At 35.0% G+C, this 14327-nt stretch overlaps 2 protein-coding genes across 9 annotated transcripts; both read right to left on the bottom strand.

The window, feature by feature from the left end:
- Positions 1-1098: 1098 nt before the first annotated feature.
- LOC122034504 (cationic peroxidase 1-like) lies at positions 1099-2754 on the bottom strand. The gene is made up of 4 exons (XM_042593788.1): positions 2476-2754; positions 2197-2388; positions 1953-2118; positions 1099-1595 (listed from the first exon to the last, which is right to left on the bottom strand). The coding sequence occupies exons 1-4, from the start codon at positions 2704-2706 to the stop codon at positions 1204-1206; spliced, it is 981 nt and encodes a 326-aa protein (XP_042449722.1). The 5' UTR covers positions 2707-2754; the 3' UTR covers positions 1099-1203.
- A 3865-nt stretch (positions 2755-6619) lies between these two features.
- LOC122033456 (probable protein phosphatase 2C 32) lies at positions 6620-14086 on the bottom strand. Of its 8 annotated transcripts, none has more exons than XR_006126552.1 (5): positions 13427-14086; positions 9905-10087; positions 9491-9565; positions 8234-8365; positions 6620-7150 (listed from the first exon to the last, which is right to left on the bottom strand). XR_006126552.1 is itself a non-coding variant. In XM_042592479.1 (5 exons), exons 1-4 carry the CDS (start codon positions 13548-13550, stop codon positions 8342-8344), a joined length of 375 nt encoding a protein of 124 aa, XP_042448413.1. In that variant the 5' UTR covers positions 13551-14086; the 3' UTR covers positions 6620-7150; positions 8234-8341. The 8 variants fall into 8 exon arrangements, 4 of the variants coding, with proteins under 4 accessions (XP_042448413.1, XP_042448410.1, XP_042448412.1 ...); XR_006126553.1 differs by having other exon boundaries at positions 8234-8360; XR_006126555.1 differs by having other exon boundaries at positions 8234-8310.
- Between the last annotated feature and the right edge of the window lie 241 nt (positions 14087-14327).

Raw genomic sequence — 14327 nt, 5'->3', positions numbered from 1 at the left:
TTGTGCTTGTAACGAATGCATTATTTTGCATATAAAAAGGTTCCTCTTCTTAATTCTTATGGATGTATTATTTTCAAGGTTGGTTTGCCTTCCTAGTCCATGGGGACGACTTGTTGAGGTCAGTTTTGGGGGGCTAAAAGATGGAACAAGAAGGGAAAGCAATTCAAGATGGGAAAAAAATCTCTAGGGAAAGGATTGAGAAACGGGAAAAAAATATAAAGGAAAGAAAAGAGAATAAAAAAATAAAGAAAAAAAGAGATGGAAAAAAATGAAGGACAACATCACCATATGGTTGGCTAAAGTACTTGCATAGGGCCGCTACTCATGCTCGGCAAGGCGACCTCATGCATGGCCATCATCTGCATCCATGCGAGGTCTACTGCATGAGGTTGGCGCTTGTGCAGGGATGTTGTCGGTGGCTACACGAGGCGACCTCATACTTAGGGAGGTTGTCCATGACTGTGCATGTGTGAGGCATGTTTGTGCTTGCGAACTGTACCACAAGAAGGGTGAGAGAAAACTTAATTAGACCGTGACTCATACGAGAAGGATGAAAGAAAGATATTTTCTATCCGATTTGGACGAACGAAAAAAATATCAAAAAAATGATCCGCGGACATACGAATTGTTAAATCTGTCCGTCTATTAAGTAGAAAAAATAGTTCATCCTTTTTTGCAAACAAAGAGGACGTCGTGCGGTGTTGCCTATCACGATCACGTGAGGTCAGTCGTGACTACTCTGAGAAATAGTTGTGCACATTAAAATGTTGAAGGTAGGGATTGCTTTCCACCCGATTTGAGCGAAAGCAAAATTGATGAAAAAATAATCCACCTATAGATTTATAAATCCTTCCATATCCATTAGGCAAATAAAAGAAATAAAAATAACTCCTATTTTTTCCAAAGTAATTAAGGGAAAGGAATATAGTTTTAAATTGAGAGAAGTTTTACATGATGAAAATTTTTGTGTGATTTATTTTCATCTTCTAAGTAAACAGAGCCTAAGTCTTTGGGGGAAGTGTTGAAGTATTGATTTAGCAAATCATTTTAATTTTAAAAGATTGATAAAAGGCTCATTCTTTTTTTGAAAACTCTTCCTTTAGGCATCATTCCTTATTTCTTGGTTCATATATCAATTTATTCAACTATTATGAATCATGGATAACCTTTAATCCCATACAAATTCAATGATGCAATCGTCAATCAGTTGATCGTCCTACAGTTGATCCTGATCTCGCCATTACTCCCAGTGAGAGGGCTTATGTTCCCCATATTCACCATCGCAGCCGCGAAGGCATTGAAGAATCCGGCCATGTTGGTGGAGTAGGTGCTGACAAGCGAGTCCGTGGATCCTCCGTTGAAGAGTTGCTGGTCGGAGTGCAGCAGCCCTGTTTGGTTCACCAGACCTTGGAAGTAGAAGTTGTCGAAGATGGTCGGGCTCTGAACGTCCAGAGGAGATAGTGTGTCGTCGCCGTTGCCGGCCACACTCGGGCAGTTGGCCTGCGTGGAGGTGGCAAATGATGGGTTGATGTTGTTCTCGTTGTAGATCCTGTTCCTGAAGGTTACACACCTCGCTTGCCCTATGGTATGTCCTCCTATTTCCAACATATTATATATATTTAAATTTTAATATCAAAATGAAGAAATAATTGATTCATGAGTCAAACAATCAAAAGGCAAGAATATATATTTTTTTATTTATCGTCAAAAGTACGTTTTATTTTTTTATTTTCCAAAAATACGTTTATTTATAATATTGATAGTTAGTGACGAATCCAATAATTAGAGTTGGGCTGCTGGACTTTGGGTGTGGGAGGGATGAACTTTAGTGAGTTAAGTAAAAAAAAACTTACATAAATAATAATTTTTTAATATATTAAAAAAAATTAAATGTAATTATAGTACTAATAGCTGTACGAATTAAGTGTCTGATTAATTGATTTGATATATACCTGAGAGTGCTACCATGTCAGTGGTACTGAGACCCTTGTTGGAGAAGGCTGATATGAGACCACTGAGGCTTAAAAGAGGTGAAGGGAGATCGCTGCTCGCCGTGCTGAAGCTGGCCGTCGTCGCGTCCCTTCTTCCTAACTGCACCGTCCACGAAGGTCCACCCAACTGCAAACAAATATCAGAATTAATTCGATCACTGAAATGGATTAATTCCTCATCATCGTTCATGTATATATATATTACAGCTACGACGGCGTCTCGAGCTGCGACGGCGAGGATGTCGGCGCAGGACACGACTTGAGGGCACAACGCTTCGACCTGCGACTTGATGGTGTCGACGACGTCGAAGCCTCGGATGGAGTTGTTGTTGGGCGGCGCAGTCTTCTCGCCGGTGAAGTTGGCGGTGTCGTCCAGCAGCACCGACCCGTCGCAACCCTGCAATTAAACCACGTGTATGAATCAATGAATGCATGCATGCATCCAGACGTAATTATATATATATATAATGATCAGTTGACTTGCGTTGACAAAGCAGTCGTGGAAATGCAGGCGGAGAAGGGAGGCGCCCATGCGGGCCTCTTGGTTGACTGCATCCTGCACCGCCGTCTGGATGGTGGTGAGGACGTCGGGGCACGAGGAGTCGTAGAAGGTCGACGAGAGCTGAGCGGCCGCCATGGACGCCACCGCCGCCATGAAAACTCCTATCAATGGGAGAATACTGCAGCAAGGAGAATTAGGGTACAAAGGAGCCATTAATTAAGCTTAATTAATTAACCACTCTTAATTATCAGGGATCGACTGCTGGGCATGAAGAAAATGGTGTTGAAAAGCTTCTTATTTATAGGCAGAATTAGCAATTAATATAATTAATCAAAATAGAAGGAGAATGTTAAGCAGGAATTGTCTAAATGATAGAGAAAGTCAATGCCTAACAAGTCGGCATTATTTCAACTAACGGTCCACTCTCACTAACTAGTTAATTAATTTATAGAGCACAATGGTCCAAACACATTTTTTTTTTTTTTATCAAAAGACGTCCTACCTATCGTGTCGTATAAAATTATACAGCTAATCTCAAGTCTATTCGATATTATTAATTCCTTCCATACGGTGAAATCCTGAATCCGTTGAACAGTTGTTTGAATATATAATAAAGTGTTGCAATTGTTATGAAATTATAATAATTATAAACATTGTAGCAATTATAATTTTATAATTGTTATAAATATTATAGTAACTATGGTTACATATCTATCATAATATGGATTTGACAACATTGGTAGTTATTTGATTTGTCTAATATTTATATTTTTATGACTATAAAATCGTAATTGCTACCACTCAAATTTATCCTATTCAACAACATGTTGGATATATGTGAACGGAGAAGGCGTTCGACTGCTCTGCCTGATTTATCGGTTTGCTCGCTCGGCCGATCTGCTTGCTCGGTCGCTCTTCCAGCTCTACTATTTGGCTACTCCTGCCTCATGACTCGCTTGGCCGATCTGTCCGCTCGACCGATCTACTCGCTCGACCGATCTGTCCGCTCGGTCGATCTGCCCACTCGGTTTACTCGGCCGATCTACCCACTCCACTACCGTGCAGTCTGCACTCAGCACTTAACAGAAACTAGCCCCCGCTGATAGCCTGAGATTATCAGCTCAGGTCATTTCGACAGATAAGTTAAATTTAATTTGGCATGGTGTAATTTAAATTCAGTCAATTTTTCAAACTCTCTGACAAATTGTCCAATAACATTGAAACCGACTTCAATTCTTTTAAAATGATCATAAAACAAAGTGTTGAAGTGCAACAGACTTAGACACATTAAAACCATATATATGAAGAGACTTCGATTCTCATGAGCTTTGGCAAGATTAGCTAGCTTCCCTAAGTACAGTTATATATATGAACAGATAAGTCCACGTTGTACCAATATGAAATCATAATTTGTATATATATTGTAGCATTTCACAACTAGTTATTACAATACGGATTTTGATTTTTTTCATCTAACATTGACATTGTGACAGTTTCATAATTACTATAATTCAAAATTATTCTGTTGAATAACGTATAGTAATTATAAATTGTAGCTGTTACAATTTGAATTTATCATGATCAATAATATTCTACTTTGCATATAATTAATTAGATTATTTTTCATCTTAATCAAAAAATATATATATAACATTTGCAAGCAAAAGTCTACGTACAGCTGAAACTAATTGGTCAAATTTGGCCAAAATTAATCATGTGGACGTTTACCTACTTGTAAGCAGCCAAAGAATGCATGACAATATTAACTTAAATGTGTTGAGAAATAATATTTTTTTGATATATTCTTAATCCAACAAAACTATTTTGGAAATAAAAATTCATATATTTCGGATCGTAATACAATGGTGGTAATATAATTTAATCAAAGTTAGGAGTATATATATATCTTTCTCTCCGCCATCAGTGCCGACAACTAATGTGTTTTGGCATCAAGGGAGAAGTGGGAAATAAACAAGGACAAGTTGTATTATATTTGGATGTGTCTGTGCCCCTATTTTTGACTCAACTTCTTAACATTGATCGATCGACTAAGAGACACGAGGGACTTCAGCCGAAGTTTTAGAAGGTTTAGTCACTTTGTCCAAACTCATTATAGTTTAGATGAGTTGCGAGAAACCATTTTCACTTTGGTCGAGCTTAACCACACTTTGATCGAATCCTACCTAAGCCATGTGGTGTCCACATCTGAACTTGTTGTCATGACCACTATAAAATTATTAAGCAACTACGTACAACTATTAATATCATCCTAGATGTCAAAATTAATTGCAAAAAGTTGTCACAATGGACAGGGCCAACTCAGGCCTATGCCTAGAATCTCTATTTTATTGAAGATAAAGAATCCTAATATTTTAACATTGGACGTGATAACAATTATTCTGTGGACTAACTAAAAAGAAAGATTAAAGGAGAAGACAAGAAGAAAACCCAAAGAAATAAGAACAGTCGTCATTTGCTAAAAAAATAAAATTTTATTAATAATTAAGAGATAAATTCTCATACAATTAGACATGTGTTTATATAGACTTTAAATCCTAAGATAAAAAAGAAAATAAATTATAATATATGGACCTTAATTCAATCTTGTAGAAAAGAAAAAGATCTTTCTAAAAAAAATTCTCTTGATAGAAATTAAAATTAATAAAATAGGATATTGTTTTAGACTAACTTATGACACATACTTAACAGGAATACCAAATATATCATAAATACTATAAAAATAAAAATTATTAAAAATAGTAATAAAATCTTCATAAGCTCAGATGAGCGTCTAAACGGTGAAATTTGCATCCAAAAATTGGCGATTACAAGTACCCCAATAATAAATATCGATTTTTAAATTCTACACGCATAGCCATAGACAGCGTTATATTCTGAGTCTTGAATCAAAAGTTATGATCGTTTAAAGTTTAAGGGGGCATGCTGGGTTGTCCCGACATCATATTATAATATTATTTATATTAAATTTTTTCTTACTTATATACTTTATTTTTTAAAAATAGACCCTTCTTACACACTGATACCTTGTTTTTCTAAACCCAGCAGACTCTTCCTCTTCCAAATCGATCACTTAAAAATGTGTGCCCTTATATATCCTCACTAGAACAAAATTACTAATAGACAACAGTTACAAAATATTTTGAAAGATAAAAAAAATTATTGTTAATTGAGTGTTGAGAAATATAGGAGCGCTCAAAGACAACGACTAAAAATCATTATCTTTTTATATTAAACATAACGGTTAAAAACCATTGTCGTTTTAGGAAATAACCGTTGTCTTTTTTTTCCTGAAACACAATGGTTCAACTTGAAACATAACAGTGAAAGACTGTTGTGTTTCAAGTGAAGAGACAACAATTTTTAACTGTTGTCTTTGAGCTCCCCTATCTTTCTCAACATGTCAATTAACAATATTTTTTTTGGTCTTTCACAACTATTTTTAACTGTTTTATTTCGTGCAAAGACAATGGATTATACCCTTATGTCTTGGAACGCCCAACCTTTTTCAACACATCAATTTCTCATGATTTTTATGGGTCTTATAAGACAACAATTTTTAACTGTTGTTATTTGTATTAAAATATTATCATTTTAACCATTTAACCATTGTCGTTTCTCAATATACTAGAGAATAATAAATCATTTTCTATAATATACAATAAACCATTATATATATATATACAAACTAGCAAAACATATATACACAATTATATACAATCCTACAAGTTTACAAATCCTCTTCATCTTCTGAAATTTCAAGTGCAAGCAGATATTTTCTGAAAGCAAACTGATGGTAACATGTCAATACTCATGCCAATCTCCAGTGATCTTCCTCTATGTCGAGATCCTTCTTTGTTTTGACTATGCTTCAATCTAAGGAACTTAAGAAGCAACAACTAATCATAATATTTATTCTATGTAATCATGAGTTTTATATCTATCATGCACTAATACACAAAATATATTATCCTCTGAATTATAAATATATAAAAAAAAAAGTTAAAATTTTTTCATTTTGTCAAATGTCAATGTGTTAAATGTTGGATGCTAAAGAGAAAGAATTGAAATTCAACTATAGATAATAAAATAAATACAAGAACACCAAATACATAAGTCCCTTATTTTTGAATTCAGATTGTTATTATAATAATGTTATTTGGAATAAAGTTCCTAATCTGAGCTAATGTAATATTACTTTTGAGTAATTACTTCAAAAGCATTTTCTAAAGATATTGCGAAACAACTATAAGAACAAATCTAGACAAAATTTTATAGATAGTATACTTATGGTGCTTGCAATTTGTTGCCTTTCATCTTCACGAGAAGGGCAGCGATCAGATGTAAGGGCCTCTACTTTACCAGAGTGGCACAATACAGCACGACAATCACCAGCATTAGACACTACCAAAATGCCACCTCTAAGCAAGGCAGTGAAACAAGAAGCCCCTCCATCCATTCCTTCCTTTAGGAACTCTAAATCAGTTTTCAAGTCTCCATCCCAAATAGCTCGATCTACATCATTGAAGCCTTCCCTGTTGCTCGACAACACTTCACCCACAATGTACTCTCCCATCTTTTTTGAAGCAAATTCAACAGCTCCCTTACCTCCATGGTCATCAAAAAGGCTAAAATAAGCCTAGCAACATTGGAAAAATAAGAAATCAAATTCAAGGTCAAAGATCTACAAAGATAATGAATTAACCATCCTTTAGTGAATAATTTAGGAAAATCTTAACTAACAAATTTATAGATATCCAAAGTCACAAATTTAAGTTGAATTTCAATTATAAAGAAAGGATTTGAAAGGCTTTCCATTCTGCAAAAAATATATATTATGTAATGCCATACTTCTTATCCATTTCAAAGAATAAAAAATATCCTATGCTCACCATATCAATTCCAAATATATGCAAATATTTTTTGTAAGGATATATTGCTAAAGGCTTAATGCAATCAAATATTTTGAAGTTGTGCCACGATGGACCCCTTACACTTGTTTTCATTTATTATGCACATTAAATAGTTTACAAGTTTGTGTCCAAACTCAGTGACAGATGCATGTCTCTGCAATAAGGGAGAAAACTTGGGTTGTAGGTCAAATAATGATCTACACAAATATTACACAAATCTAGATTAACAATCATAAGGTGTGTGTACTTGAGTGAACAAAGCCGGGAAAGAAAGGAAAAGTGGTGGTGTAAAGAGAAGGAGAAGGTTTGTCTACATGATAAGAAAGGAAAGACGGGAAAATGAGATAAAAATGACAAAACAACCTCTCTCATTTATCAACCCCAAGACATGGATAGTTAAATCCGGTATTTTCCTCTCATCCTCCCTTCTTCCATCCATTTTTAGATGGAGCCAAAAGTGGGGAAAGAAGCTCCAAACGCCCCCTTCCCTTCCCCTCAAGTAGACATGTCCTTAAATATCAATACCAGTAATAACCCTTTTACCATTTTAACCCATTACAACAGTTTCGAATAACGGCCAAGAAATAAAAAATGAATCCACCAAATCAACAATTTTTTTAAATCAAAAGCGAAATATATTTATCTTGAGCATAAAAAGAAGCTTATAGAGAAAAAAAGTTGGATGCAAAATACCAATATTGGGAAGTTGTTAAATAAACTAATCATTTGTTATAAGAAGAATAATGTCCAGTACAAAACAATGACATTAAGTTTAAATAAGAAAAGGATAATGACTTTAAAGAGATTACCTCCAAAGCTTTCAAAGGATGGCCAAAATGACTATGCGCAAGCCCAGACATAGCAAAGCAGTTTCATATTTCCCAACCTAAAATTCAGAGGATGAAGCAGCTGATCTGTTAAAAAGTCCTTCCATCTCTACACTTTAGGGGGAAGTATCCAATTAGAAAACATGGCTTCTTATTTTCAAAGATACCATTGTAAAATATTGGTTAATAGTAATGCACATTAAGAATATAATTCATGAAACTATACCAAATGTGATTCCCATTACATGAAGAATTACTAAGATGGAATTAATGAAGGGAAAGCCCGTTGGATGAATTTGTAAAAACAGAATATACATGTTAAATTGATAAAATGAAGCATGCACATAAAGACAACACAAGATATTATGAATACAACGATGTGGGTTTAACAACTGCAAGAAAAATTGAGTTTAAAATATTATATGTTTTCTTAACTTTCAGAAGAAAATGAAAATAAAAACATGACAGTGGGAATCATTTGATGCTATGATGAGACAATATCAATCAAAGATCCATTATTAAGGGGAAATACTTCATTTAGTGAGAATAACTGAAACCAAAAAATAGATTTTGAAGGTTCTTGACTGTAGAAATATCTATATATGGAAACAAAACAAAAATTAGGAGGCTTGAAAATGATATAATAATGTACAGACAGTTAGTTTCTAAGTAAAACAATATCATTGTAGCAATGTGTCTCATTCAATAGAACAAACAGGGATAGTGTAGCATATTATTTAGCCATGCTATTCTTCTAGAAAACATGATACCAATAAAAGATCTGATATGAACCCCATTCATCAATTGAATAAAACTTCCACGATTTCTGACTTTTAGTTGGGAACAAATATCAAAATATCATATCTCTAAAGTGTATATGAAGCCTTTCCAGGGCAATGATTGAGCCTTGTGCACTATCCCAGCCTTTTCCATGCTTTATTGTGTGCTTAGGTAAATCAACGTCCACTCTCATGTAAACAAACATGAGGATGAATAATTAACATAATGTCAAATTATTATAACCACTCCATGAAGAATTTACTCCAACTCTAGATTCAACCAAAAGTCAAAAGGCACATACAAATCTATACATGTTGTCGAAGTAGCAGTGCAGGTTGTCTAAAGTAGCAACATAATCATCATGATAAAGAGCATTTAAGTATTGCAAGTAATGACCCTACAAATAAATTGAAGGTTAAGTGTACTGAAGAAAGAACCATCCAATCAATGCCTACTTACTATGTTTGCATCCGATAGGTCCTCAACTTACACAATGAAATTCTGGAGAAAGCTTTTGTAACTGCTTTAGAGTAGCTGCAAGTGAATTTAAGGGAAATGAAGCCGCATTTTTGGGAAGGAAAAGATGTAACAACAAACAACAATTTTTCTAGAGAAGTTAATCAATACTCACTTCTCAAGCAAAACACAAAAGGTAAAGTTCATTAAGGCCATAAAGATTGGCACAAAACGCAAAATAGTTTGAGAAAATAACTAAAGCGGTACTTAGCCTACTCACAAGGGAGACATTTAGTGAGTTGGTTCATGGCTCCTAAAGACAACCAATCCAAATTTTGGTTAGATACCTAGCTTCATATTGCATTTAGATATTAGAATGGATTTTTTTAAAAGAAAAAAAATAAGGTATGTACATACCCTTAGATGATCCATAGACATACAAAGAAGAGTATCCTTCGAGACCCGCAATCAAGGAAATGAAGATGATATTGCCCTGTCCAGATGCCTTGAGAAGAGTATGAGCAAGTTGACTCAAATGGAAATCAGCTTCCAAGTTTGTGTTCATGATGTGCTTGTATTCCTCTTGAGTCACCTCTAAAACTGGTTTAATGCAACCAAACGCTACATTATTAACCTTCACAAATAGTCAATCAAATTCAATTAACAATTAGAGAAACAAAAAACTATTTAACAAATTTATCGAAGCTATTATAGAATGAGGTATGTTTTGCTGATTGTTGGTTGCTACTCGGAAAACCTATAGGTTCCACTGTACAAAAATTTTGTACAAAGATCTGAACCTTTTCCTAGCTACCATGTGTTCTTTTAAATTAAATTTTGGATCGCCTGCGGAACTTAACACGTTTGATCCAAAACTTAATCTATTTGTTCTTTTAGGTTTTGACTTGGATCTCCTGCGGAACTTAACACGTTCGACCCAAGTCTCCTTAAGTTATTAATTCCATTAAATATTAATTTCCATAAAAGGTTCCCAGTACTGACGTGGCGAGGCACATGACCTTCTTGGATATGGGAGCAACCACCACCGACTAGACAAAACCTTTAATAGAAAGCTAATATTTAATTTCCTAAAATAACTTTAGGTTAACCAAAAAGAACAATCAAATCACAAGGAAAAGAAAGAAACAAAAGAACACAACTTCGAAAAACATATTCGAAATTCTAGAACGTAAGCCTCTTGTATTTGGTATTATTTCCATAAATAACTAGCATGATGCGGAAATAGAAATTACTAGTTATACCTTGTAGAAAAACCTCTTGATCTTCTACCGTATTCCTCTTCTAACCTCGGACGTTTTGTGGGCAACGATCTTCCGAGACGAGAAACCACCAATCACCTTCTTCTCCTCCTAGCTAGGTTCGGCCAACAAAGAGGAAGCTTCACCAAGGAAGAAAATCAAAACACTAACCAAGCTCCAAGAGATGCTAGCTTTTTCTCCTTCTTCTTCTTCTTCTCCGAGTAGTATCCGGCCACCACAAGAGCTCCAAGGAAGGGAGAGGTTCGGCCACCACAAGAGGAAGAGAGGAGAGGATGGCCACACCAAGGAACAAGAGAGGAGAGGAATAATAGATGTTGTGTCTCTTAAGGCACCTCACCCCTTCTTTTATATTCCTTGCCTAGTAAATTAGGAAATTTAATTACAATAAAATTTCCTTAATTTTCTTGACATGAATTAATTGAAAAATAAAACAAAATTTCCCAATTAACTTGAGATGGCCACATCATTGGATAACAAAAGAGGACAAGTTTTAATCAACAATTAAAACTTCCTAATTTGTTTCCGGAAATTTTAAAAAATAAAATTTCTCTTTAAAATCTCTTCATGGTTGATAAAAGGAAATTTCTATAATTTTAATTTTATCAACATGTGAATAATTTTTTAAAGAAAAAATAAAACATCTCTCCAATCTACAAATAAGGAAAGAGATCTAATCTCTTTCTTTAATCTTTTGTAGATCTTTTACAAGAGAGATATTTTAATTTTAATTCTCTTTAAAATATATCTTCCACATAATAATAAAAATTAAAATTAAATTTCTTTTTAATTTTATTTGGCCGGCCCTACTAGCTTGGGTTCAAGCTAGGGCCGGCCACCCAATAATATACCTAGGCCGGCCCCTTATTTGTGGGTATAGAAGGTAGGTATAGGTGGGTATAGAACTCTATAAATAAGAGGCTACGATAGGGATCGAGAGGAGGAATTGGTTTTGGTCTCCCGATAAAATTAAGCATCCCGTGTTCGCCCCGAACACACAACTTAATTTTATCAATGATAATTCATTCCACTAGAGAACTATCATTGAACTACCGCACCAATCCCAAATTACATTTTTTTTGGGCTCCTTCTTATTATGAGTGTGTTAGTCTCCGTGTTTAAGATATCGAATGTCCACTAATTAAGTGAGTTCGACAACTCATTTAATTAGTGTCTAAGTCCAAGAGTAGTACCACTCAACCTTATCGTCATGTCGGACTAAGTCCACCTGCAGGGTTTAACATGACAATCCTTATGAGCTCCTCTTGGGGACATTATCAACCTAGTATCTCTAGGACACAGTTTTCTTCTATAATCAACAACACACACTATAAGTGATATCATTTCCCAATTTATCGGGCTTATTGATTCATCGAACTAAATCTCACCCATTGATAAATTAAAGAAATAAATATCAAATATATGTGCTTGTTATTATATTAGGATTAAGAGCATACATTTCCATAATAACCGAGGTCTTTGTTCCTTTATAAAGTCAGTATAAAAGAAACGACCTCAAATGGTCCTACTCAATACACTCTGAGTGTACTAGTGTAATTATATAGTCAAAATAAACTAATACCTAATTACACTACGACCTTCTAATGGTTTGTTCCTTTCCATTCTGGTCGTGAGCTTACTGTTTATAATTTATAAGGTACTGATAACATCATCTTCTGTATGTGACACCACATACTATGTTATCTACAATATAAATTAAATGAACAACTACAAACAAATGCAGATAATTAGACCAAATGTGATTCTTTATTCATAATGAATGTTTACAAAGCTTAGGCTTTCAGTATACACTCTAACAGCTGATATCTATCCAAAAGTAACAAGATACTTTGTCTAATTAAAAACTCCCAATTTTCTTTATTTTAGGAGAAATGTTTGACTGAAGTAGCAGAGACTACTCTTTAAATTGACATTAAAATTGAGATAAAATAAATTTAGGATAGAAAATTTCTCAATGACGGTTATTTAAAACAATGCACAGAGGATAATAAGATTCCTCATCCAGGAAATATTCACCTCTAAATCACCAAAGCATCTAGAATAAGATTTCTTGGTTTAGACATGCAAAATCAAATAGACAAAAATAAGTGGACCAAAACCATAGAGGCAACTCACTTAAGTAAGAATAATCACCCCAACCAAGGGAAATCACTTCGAAGATCCCTTAATCTCTTAACTTAATCTGGTAATAAATCAGTAAATAATGTGCTTCATCAAGCACAAGGAAACTTAACCAAGTAGCAAAGACATTCAAATCACAAAACAGCCTCAAAATTCAATTTTTTTGGTAGTTAATAAGGAAGATAATGATTTTTTTTTAGCTAGGATCGACGCATCTAACCTGGATGCAACTCATCCAAACAGGAACCATATCCAACATTCATTAGAATGATAAACAACTCCTAATTTTTCTTTTAAGAAAAATAAATAAATTTATTTTCTCCCAAAAAAGAGAGAAGAAATTTGGCCAAACAAACAATCACAAACCATAAGGAAATCCATCCAAGCAACAAGGAACAATCGCCTTGGGCGCCAAGCTTCATGATCCGAACTCATCGACAATCAACAAAAAGAATAAAAAGGGAAAAAACTAAGATAAACACTATTTGATGTACTGAAGAAGCATGTGTGTTTTACTTACGTGAAGGGAGGGACTCAACGAAGAGAGCAATGTAGTGAGGCTTGGCGTCAGTCTCTTGGTCTTCCAGTAACGGAGGCATCTCCTCGTCCCCCATCAGCGGCTCCTTGATCTCCTCCATGGTCATGGATCTACAACTAGCAGGCCCAAAAACTCTGGTCCACACCCTTCAACGTGTAGCAAGAGCCAAGCCAAGCACTCCACAAAAAAAAAAAAAAGCAAGCAAGATCGGGATCGAGAAGCAACACTTTTTAGGACATTATTTCAGCAAAACAGAACACAATGCCTAGTTGGTCCTGATTCCTCACGTGGAAGTTTCAGTCTCAGAAAAGAAGAAAAAAGAGGGCGATGGTAGGAAAGCGAAGTTGCCTTCTAGAGTCGACAAAATAGGAGTAGGAGTTGTAGGGTTGGTAGTTATCGTCGTCATCTAAGGGGCGGGAGGAGGAAGGAGGGACGGTGGGTGCCTCCTCATCACAAACTCAGCCCGCTGCCACAGCCGCCGGGGCGTGTTGCCACCGCCTGCCCGTTCATTCTCAAACTTGAGAACGAAGACAGCAGCGACAGCAGAGAGGCAGAGGAAGAAGAAACGGCCGCCGTGAGATTCTGCATTTCTCCATCCTCCTCTTCTATCTCTCTCTTTCTTGTTTTATGGTAGAGCGGTGAAGCGAGGTCGAAGGCTGAAGTGCATTTATTTATAAATGCACTAGAACAGGAGACCATATCTTCTTGTCCAGGATTTTCTGGACCAAAAAGAATCTCTGTCCAAAATTTTTTGAATTAGTAGAAATCCTATTCATTCACACGAGTTTTGAGAGAAAAAAGAAATACAACAATTATCATTTTATTAACAACGATTTATAACCATTATTTTATTAGCACATCGACAATGATTTATATATTATTA

This window comes from Zingiber officinale, chromosome 11B, assembly GCF_018446385.1.
Source record: "Zingiber officinale cultivar Zhangliang chromosome 11B, Zo_v1.1, whole genome shotgun sequence".
Taxonomy (NCBI): domain Eukaryota; kingdom Viridiplantae; phylum Streptophyta; class Magnoliopsida; order Zingiberales; family Zingiberaceae; genus Zingiber; species Zingiber officinale.
Note: the sequence above shows the minus strand (reverse complement) of the source record. Positions and strands in the feature narration are given on the sequence as shown.